General features: G+C 40.0%; 1 protein-coding gene across 1 annotated transcript in view; it reads left to right on the top strand.

The window, feature by feature from the left end:
* The window catches only part of LOC104981884 (complement factor H-like), a 23,148-nt gene that overhangs the window by 3,890 nt on the left and 9,699 nt on the right, over nucleotides 1–9,559 (top strand). The window contains 3 exon segments of the mRNA XM_010831137.1: nucleotides 4,288–4,476; nucleotides 4,917–5,093; nucleotides 8,712–8,885. Of these exon segments, the coding sequence (XP_010829439.1) occupies nucleotides 4,288–4,476; nucleotides 4,917–5,093; nucleotides 8,712–8,885 (540 nt within the window).

Raw genomic sequence — 9,559 nt, 5'->3', positions numbered from 1 at the left:
AATAGCTCAACTGGAATTCCATCACCTCCACTAGCTTTGTTCGTAGTGATGATTTCTAAGGCCCACTTGACTTCACATTCCAGGATGTCTGGCTCTAGGTCAGTGATCACACCATCCTGATTATCTGGCTGGTGAAGATCTTTTTTGTATAGTTCTTCTGTGTATTCTTGTCACCTCTTCTTAATATCTTCTGCTTCTGTTAGGTCCATACCATTTCTGTCCTTTATTGAGCCCATCTTTGCATGAAATGTTCCCTTGGTATCTCTAATTTTCTTGAAGAGATCTCTAGTCTTTCCCATTCTGTTGTTTTCCTCTATTTCTTTGCATTGATCGCTGAAGAAGGCTTTCTTATGTCTTCTTGCTAGTCTTTGGAACTCTGCATTCAGATGTTTATATCTTTCCTTTTCTCCTTTGCTTTTTGCTTCTCTTCTTTTCACAGCTATTTGTAAGGCCTCCCCAGACAGCCATTTTGCTTTTTTGCATTTCTTTTCCATGGGAATGGTCTTGATCCCTGTCTCCTGTACAATGTCACGAACCTCATTCCATAGTTCATCAGGCACTCTATCAGATCTAATCCCTTGAATCTATTTCTCACTTCCACTGTATAATCATAAGGGATTTGATTTAGGTCATACCTGAATGGTCTAGTGGTTTTCCCTATTTTCTTCAATTTAAGTCGGAATTTGGTAATAAGGAATTCATGATCTGAGCCACAGTCAGCTCCCGGTCTTATTTTTGCTGACTGTATAGAGCTTCTCCATCTTTGGCTGCAAATAATATAATCAATCTGATTTCGGTGTTGACCATCTGGTGATGTCCATGTGTAGAGTCTTCTTTTGTGTTGTTGGAAGAGGATGTTTGATTTTGTTTAGTCACATATAAACTTCATGAACTTCGATATCCAATCACACCCCTGATTTTGGAAGTTCTCAGTTATTCTTTAAATTAGCTTTCACACTCATCTCCCCTTTCCTCCTTCTGAAAATTCAAGAGTTCACAAGTTAGTTCTGTTGATGCTGCTCCATAGATCATATAGACTTTTTTCATTCTTTTTTTGTTTTTTATTTTTATTTTTGTTGTTGTTGTTTTATTTTCTTTTTGTTCTCCGCTAACTGGATAACTTCAATATGTCACCTATCTCACAGATTCTTTCTTCTGCTTATTTCATTCTGTGGTTGATGCTCTCTAAAGCATTTTCATTTCATCCTTGAATCCTTCAGTACCACAATTTCTGGAGTTTTTATATGATTTGTTTATTTTTTTAAACTGCTCATTTTGTTCATTTATTGTTTTCCTGCTTTTGTTTGACTGTCTTACTGTATTTTCTTGTAGCACATGGAGTTTTTAAAAACAGCTGTTTTTAAATCTTCATTGGGTAAATCACAGGTCTCCAATCTTTGGGTGGAAATGTGCATGCATGCATGCTAAGTCACTTCAGTTCAGTTCAGTCGCTCAGTCGTGTCTGACTCTTTGCGAGCTGTAGCACGCCAGGCCTTCCTATCCAACACCATCTCCCGGAGTTTACTCCAACTCATGTCCATTGAGTTGGTGATGCCATCCAACCATCTCATCCTCTGTCGTCCCCTTCTCCTCCTGCCCTCAATCTTTCCCAGCATCAGGGTCTTTTCAAATGAGTCAGCTCTTCGCATCAGGTGGCCAAAGTATTGGAGTTTCCACTTCAACATCAGATTTTCCAATGAACACCCAGGACTGATCTCCTTTAGGTTGGACTGGTTGGATCTCCTTGCAGTCCAAGGGACTCTCAAGAGTCTTCTCCAACACCACAGTTCAAAAGCATCAATTCTTCGGTGCTCAGCTTTCTTTATAGTCCAACTCTCACATCCATACACGACTACTGGAAAAGCCTTGACTAGACGGACCTTTGTTGGCAAAGTAACGTCTCTGCTTTTTAATATGGTGTCTGCTGCTGCTAAGTCACTTCAGTCATGTCTGACTCTGTGTGACCCCAGAGATGGCAGCCCACCAGGGTCCCCTGTCCCTGGGATTCTGTAGGCAAGAACACTGGAGTGGGTTACCATTTCCTTCTCCAGTGGGTGAAAGTGAAAAGTGAAAGTGAAGTCGCTCAGTCGTGTTCAACTCCTAGCAATCCCATGGACTGCAGCATACCAGGCTCCTCCATCCATGGGATTTGCCAGGCAAGAGTACTGGAGTGGGTTGCCATTGCCTTCTCCGAATATGCTGTCTAGGTTGGTCATAACTTTTCTTCCAAGGAACAAGCGTCTTTTAATTTCATGGCTGCAGTCACCATCTGCTGTGATTTTGGAGCCCAGAAAAATAAAGTCTATCACTGTTACCATTGTCTCCCCATCTATTTGCCATGAAGTGATGGAACCAGATACCATGATCTTAGTTTTCTGAATGTTGAGCTCTAAGCCAAAATTTTCACTCTCCTCTTTCACTTTGAATAGGCTCTTTAGTTCTTCTTCACTTCCTGCCATAAGGGTGGTGTCATCTGAGTATCTGAGGTTATTGATATTTCTCCTGGCAAACTTGATTCCAACTTGTGCATCATCCAGCCCAGCATTTCTCATGATGTACTCTGCATATAAGTTAAATAAACAGGGTGACAATATACAGCCTTGATGTACTCCTTTCCCAATTTGGAAGCAGTCTGTTGTTCCATGTCCAGTTCTAACTGTTGCTTATTGACCTGCATACAGATTTCTCAAGAGGCAGGTCAGGTGGTCTGGTATTCCCACCTCTTTAAGAATTTTCCACAGTTTGTTGTGATCCACACAGTCAAAGGCTTTGGCATAGTCAATAAAGCATAGTCAACCTTTCTAGAGACTCTCAAACTAACTCAGATCTTCTACGGGGCACCTTCTGACACTTATTATCCCTCTTTTCCCAGAATTTCTGCGCCTTGTCTGTATCCTGTAATGCACAAGAAAGGGCGCTGACAGCCTGTCTTTTGTTTCCCCAAAAGCAGCACCACACCTTGAACTCATGGTCTCCTCCTGTCCCACAGATTTGAGCCAGATTTCTGTGCACACTCACTGGTGACCTGTCAAAGCTTGCTCTTGCCTCTGATGTCAGTTGTATCCACAGGGAGCTGGCTATAAGGTGGGAAGGTGTGTGAGTGAGGCAGACAGAGTTTCTGTGAAAAACTGGACTTCCGCATAAGGACTTAGCTCCATGTTGATTTTCTAAGATAGTGTTTACAGGGGCTCTTGGACTGTGGCTGAGAGGTTGAAAGCTGGTTCATGAGCCACTGTAGGCACCACAATCAGGACAGAGGTCTGTCTGCCTTTACCTCATGCATGTATGGGTGAGACTCCTTCTGGGTCCCTTGGCATAGGGTGTTGAGTCAGACACCTCCATCCAGGGCAGGTTTCTCTGTGGATGGATGTCTAATTTCTGTTGTTGGGTTAGAAGCAAAAATAATGGATGTCTTATTATTCTGATGTGAATATATTTCTTGTTTTATCATTTTTCTGGACTTTCTGTGTTGATATCTATACATTATATTAAATGTCCACTTTTCCTAGTCTTCACAGACCTGTCTCATACATAGAACCCTTTCATCAACCAGCCTAGCCAGAGATTCTGGGTGCCTCTCTAACCTCTATGCTCATCCAAACCACCGTCTTTGTTTTTAGCATCTTTCAGGGGTCTAGAGTATGCCAACTCCCATTAGTGTCCTGAGAGAGGTAGGCTAGAAGCCAGAATAGTTGGTAAACCTGGGAACTGGAGGTTATCATTTCATTCACTCTGGACTGAGCTGGGGAGAGGAGCTGTGCAAATGCATGCACGCTCCTTCAAACCTTGTGCTCTTTGAAACCATGATTCAGCTCTCTGTAGTCCCCAGGCACCAAGCAAACTCTGGGCTTCCTCAGCTCTCAGGGACAGGTTAGTTAGAAGCCAATTCCTCGGGCAGCAGCTAAAGAAGATGAGGGTCTAGATGTGTGGTGTGACTCTTCCATGAAGAAACTTGGAGCTGCTCACTCCACATGTAGCTGAGAAATGACTTGTGAGGAGTGCTGGCACAGCCATTCACAACTGCTATTTCGTTCTCTGTAATCCCAGGAAACTGGAAATGCTGGGCCTCCCAGAGGCAGGCAAGGAGAAACCAGACCCTGGACTAGCAGCTACATTAGCATGGATCTCCTTACATATGTTAGTCATCTGAAGTTTTTATACATTTTTTTTGTCCTAGAATCCCTAGTGCAATGAGTGTAATTGTGCTAGTAAGAGGATATAATTAATAGATGAAACCATTTTGATTATTAAGATAAAATATTATTTATACTTTTTTTTCATTTCAAGTGAAACCTTGTGATGTTCCAGTAATAAAACATGGAAGGTTATATTATGCATTTAAAGGATACTTTCCAGCGAGTGTAGGTCAACAGTTTTCCTATCGCTGCAACCGGTATTTTGTGACTCCTTCACAAAGTTCCTGGGATTACATGACTTGCACCCTGAAAGGATGGTCTCCAGAAGTGCCCTGCCTCAGTAAGTAAACCTCTTAAATTTTATGTGTATAAATCTTTCAAAGTGTGAAGAGACACTAGTACTCACTAGTAAGTGAGTACAATTAGGTCTTGTATACAACAGGAAGGCTGAGGGACAAGTTCTATGAGTAAAAAGATCCAAATAGGTCTTCCTTTCCTGAGGAGCTCTTCCTGGAAATCACAGGAGAATTATAGAGACCTTACAAGAATATCTGCATCATTTATACGTATTTTAATTATAAAAACTAAAGATAAATGACATGGAGTATTCATTTATTTTTTTTCCTTTTTAATAAGTGTGGTAGTAACTTTCCTTTTTATTAAGTTATATGTTTTTTAGAATACTAATGCACTATCAGGTAAATACTATAAAGTTAATTTTTGCTGTGCTTTTACCAAACATATGTTATTTTTCTATTCTGTTGTTTTTATGATCCTTAGGACAATGCACTTTCAATTATTTGGAAAATGGATATTACACAAACTCCCAAGAAAAGTATTTACAAGGTAAAACTGTAAGAGTCCGCTGCCATGATGGCTATAGTCTTCACAATAATCAGAACACGATGACTTGCACAGAGAAGGGCTGGTACCCTCCTCCAATATGCGTCCGCGTCGGTGAGTAAACTGGGCTCAGACCCCAGTATGTTCATAAGTATCTAAGACTCAGCTGTATTATCCACTGAAAAATGTGTAGATCAGCCTTTTGTTTTGTCCGAGGACCTATTTAATTTTATTCTTTAACAAGCGTGTATGAGTGTACAGATTCCTAGATAAGTGTATAACCAAATAAATGTGCCTATTGATGGACATTAGTCAAGAAAATGAAAAGAATCACAAAGAAGAAACCTGTAATGACAGGGTGAAGTTAGAAAGCTGGCAGAATAGGAGTTTTGCTGTCTCTCCTGATATAAACACAGCCTATGACAGTCACGCATGAAGGAGTATCTTTGTGGGAGGCAAGGAGTCTAGCAGAGCGATTACAGCAAATACTCAAGACCCGGCACGTCACAGAGGCTTGGAGGAACAGCCTCACCCTTCGTGTGTCGCCCTCCCCTAAAGCAGCACAGCTTAGTGCCAAGAGACACCGCTCAGCACGGGATTTTACCTGTGGGGGAATCAGAGCATCTGACCAAGCGTGGTTTCCTCAGCCTCCAGCACTGATGAGAAGGCGCCCTTCTATCTCCCCTCATCCAGGACACAGGACACGGGGGTCACCTGCATGGCTGAGGGGTGGGGAGAGGCCGGCTGTACAGCTTCCAGAGCTAGAACTCATTGAGGGACATGGATCCCACTGACCATATTGGAGACACTACCAGGAAGCCCACCCTCTAGGCGTTGCAGACACCTTGCTTGTGGGTCCTGCTCACCCATGGGCACCTCAACATATCCACATCCCCCTGCCCCAGGGCCAGCTCCCTGTGTAGGTCCTCACGGTGGTGTCCCAAGCCTTTGATCTGTGAGACGTCCAGAAGCCAGTCTGACCCCTGGGACTGTGAGAAAGCACACAAACTGACTATTCAGCATTGCCCAGGGAAGCAGCCGGGAAGCTGTCAGCACAGAGACCAGCTTTCCTGGGTGGAGAGAAGCATACAAGCTTCAGAATTCTCTCCCAAGAGAAACTGAGATATGTGACCAGGTGTATCCTTAAAAGAGGTCTGGAAAAGCCTCAAAATCCTATCAGTGACAGAGTGAACTTCTCTCCCCAAGGCAAGTCTGTAAAGACTAGAGGAAGTGACTGCTGCTTTAAATGCAAACAGCGTGCTTTAAACGCAAAACAAACATGAGACTATAAGGAACACAAAGATCAAGGACTATAACACAAACAGAAGAACATAATAATTATACAGCAACTGATATCAAACAATGAAATGATGGGTGTTCACTAAACTTACTGTTGTAAACATATCATTATATATAAGTCAAATCATTACACTGTGAGTGATTGGTCACTTCAGTTGTGCCCGACTCTTTGCGACTCCATGGACTGTAGCCTGCCAGGCTTCTCAGTCCATGGAATTCTTGAGGCAGGAATACTGGAGTGGGTTGCCATGACTTTCTTCAAGGGATCTTCCCAATCCAGGGATCAAACTCACGTCTCCTGCACTGGCAGGTGGATTCTTTAACACTATCACCACATTTAACACCCCATAACCTGTGTAGTACATAAGATCTACTGTAATTTTAAAAAATTTATCAGTTTCCATAGCCCATGAAAATACGGATGATTCAACAGGCAGAAAGAACTTCACCTACTGTCTTGAGATGTTTTCTTGAAAATTAGTATTTTATATTACTTCTGGAGCCAGTTCATACCTGGTCGCACATAAAGCTATGGCTATACTTGTCAGGTGATGAATAAAGTAACTTACCATGAAACTACCAACAGAAAACATTTAGGGATAGTGTAAGACATTGAACTTTGATATTTACTAAATGATGCATTAACCAGCTTCGCTGTAATACACTTAATTTCGGAGTCACATTTGAGAACTGCAAATGAGGCAGATTTTAAACCTCAAATGGTGCAACTGGAATATTTGTGTGACTGTACCATCGAGATAAACCTAACGTGCTGTTACTAATCAATGTCTTTCTCACCTTGCGGGCTTCCACTGCTTAAGGACAGGGTAAGTTGAAATTGATTCAGACACTCAGCCTTCCTCCTTAATGTAATTTTATCTACTTTCATGTGCATATATTTTTGATTGAATCTCCTGGTAGAAATAACCTGCAAGGTGAGATACTTATAAATAATACCTTAATGAAAAAATCAACATGTTCACCTAAGGGGGAAATAAAATTAATTGTTTTCTGTATTCTGAGTACCACAGTGCGAAAGGCCACTGAATATTGCTTGTGAGGTCATGTGGATATGCTCATGAAAATGTGAATAGAAAATATGTCACAGAAAAGCTAGAGTATGACTCGAACATGTTTGGGAGATTCTTATTTGTAATATGAAGAAACTTTGGGGAACAATGGTTATTTTCATAATCTTGCATAGGGAGATGATTTTGCAGATTCAAACCTCATCAACTCCTATATTTTAAATATGTTTAGTTGACTATATTTCAAAGTCACTAACAACGCTGTCATGCTAATGTTTTAACAAAATTAGATCTAGGTAACAGGCATATCTCTTTTCACAAAATGTAGAATATATTCTTAATTTTCAGTGTAATGCCAGTATATTTAAATGCCAGTTCATTTAAAAATTGTTTTCAGAGAGCGCTGAAAACATTGAAAACGTAAAAAACTGTTCAATGGAAAACTGTGGGCTGCAATCCTGACACTGTCCTAAAGGTTCCCAAGGGATTCTGTGCACATTTCAGTCTAGGAGCCATGGCTACAGCCTCTTGTACCTTACATCCCCTCAATCTCACTGAGGAATTATACACATCACTCACTGCGCTGTCCTTAAGCATTTGCCCAAAATATCATTAAAGAGTGGTTTTGTAAATTATACCTTTATTTTTCTGTTATTTTGTCAGATCTTCTATTTGGATCTTTTGGTCATCTTCTTCCTTCAACCGTGTTATCCTCAATGTGTGTTAATCCCACTTTTTTACACTAATGAATTGGCAACAAAGTCATGAGACAGACTCCTTTATTCAGTATATCAAACTTTGTATGTATTATGGCACTTATATGTAATTTATATATTAATGCATTTAATTAATTTTTGCATATTCAAATCATTCTTTTTCTTAATTTCACTGGTTTCATATAGAATCACTTTTAATTTTGGCAATTTTTTTGTGTTGGCGCTGGATGTATATCAAAATTAAACCTTCCTATTCATATCAGTAAATGTATTCATAATTTGACTATTCATAGAAGTTGCAGTGTTTGCACTGCCACCAAGTTTTTTTCCAAAAAATGTCCTCTGTCCTTCCTACAATGTCCCTTCTAATAACTTACAATATATAGCACTTCTTCTAAGATGATGGAATCTCAGTGTGCTTTTCTTTAATTACCCATGATTGGTTAGAGAGCGCAGATAGTCTCCTTCATATATTGGTACTTTTGGTTTCAAGTTCTTGCTTATGTGGACAGCTGGACACACATCAGAATGGTGATTTTAGGACACATGTGTGCACTTCTGTGTGATATCATGTAAGCTCCTGTAAAATTGTTTATCACTTTCAATTAAACTATCAAATATGACAAGCAGTACATAAGTTAAATTTCAAAGTTAGTGAAACATAAAATCTTTCTTCCATTTATTCCTAGGACTTCCCTGTGGACTTCCACCTTCAATTCAGAATGGTGCTGTACGTCACAAGAAAGACAGTTACCAATATGGAGAAAAAGTCACATACACCTGTGACGAAGGATTTAGGATTTATGGATTTGCGTCTATAAGATGTTTAGGAGGAAAATGGTCCCGTACACCAAAATGCATAAGTATAGTGCATTTCATTTTATTCTAATGCTGATAAATATCTTTAATTAAGAGCATAGATGGTACAAATATGAAACTAAGCAGTAATTCTAGAACTTTACAAGGCATCTTGTGAAAGTTCTGAATTCTAGTAGGGAATTAACAATCCTAGTAATAACAGAAGTTTGAAAACAGGAGCTAAATTATCTCATTTTCATATCAACTTGGGTGCAGTTTGGACATCCTCTGATAAACATTCTCAGATTTCTGGTCTTTGTTCCACACGACTGTATCACAGTTGACCTCTGCTTATCAGTCTTATCACTACTCAATGTACTGTTAATTTATCAATCATTTCTTTATAATACATAATTTTCTAAGACACGTGACGTAATTCAAGGTAACAGATTTTGATACAAGAAACAGAAACACGTTTATAATGTAGGCGGCCTGCAATGGGGAAAAGAATTTAAGTGTGAGAAGTATGCTCTCAGGCATCACACGCATCCCTATCTCTTTGAATATCACCATTCCCATGTTGTACTTCTGATGAGTATAGAGACACTCAGTGTGACTAGCTCAAGATGTCTGACATGTGTTTTAAGTTATAAGAGAAATTTGTACAATATTCATTGGTTTGATATGTACCTATCTATTTTTCTGGAATATAATCATTGGTCACTATGTATTTTTAAAG

This window comes from Bison bison, unplaced genomic scaffold (genome assembly GCF_000754665.1).
Source record: "Bison bison bison isolate TAMUID 2011002044 unplaced genomic scaffold, Bison_UMD1.0 scf7180017864524, whole genome shotgun sequence".
In the NCBI taxonomy this organism is placed as follows: Eukaryota; Metazoa; Chordata; class Mammalia; order Artiodactyla; family Bovidae; genus Bison; species Bison bison.
This window is presented reverse-complemented; position numbering and strand designations above follow the sequence as displayed.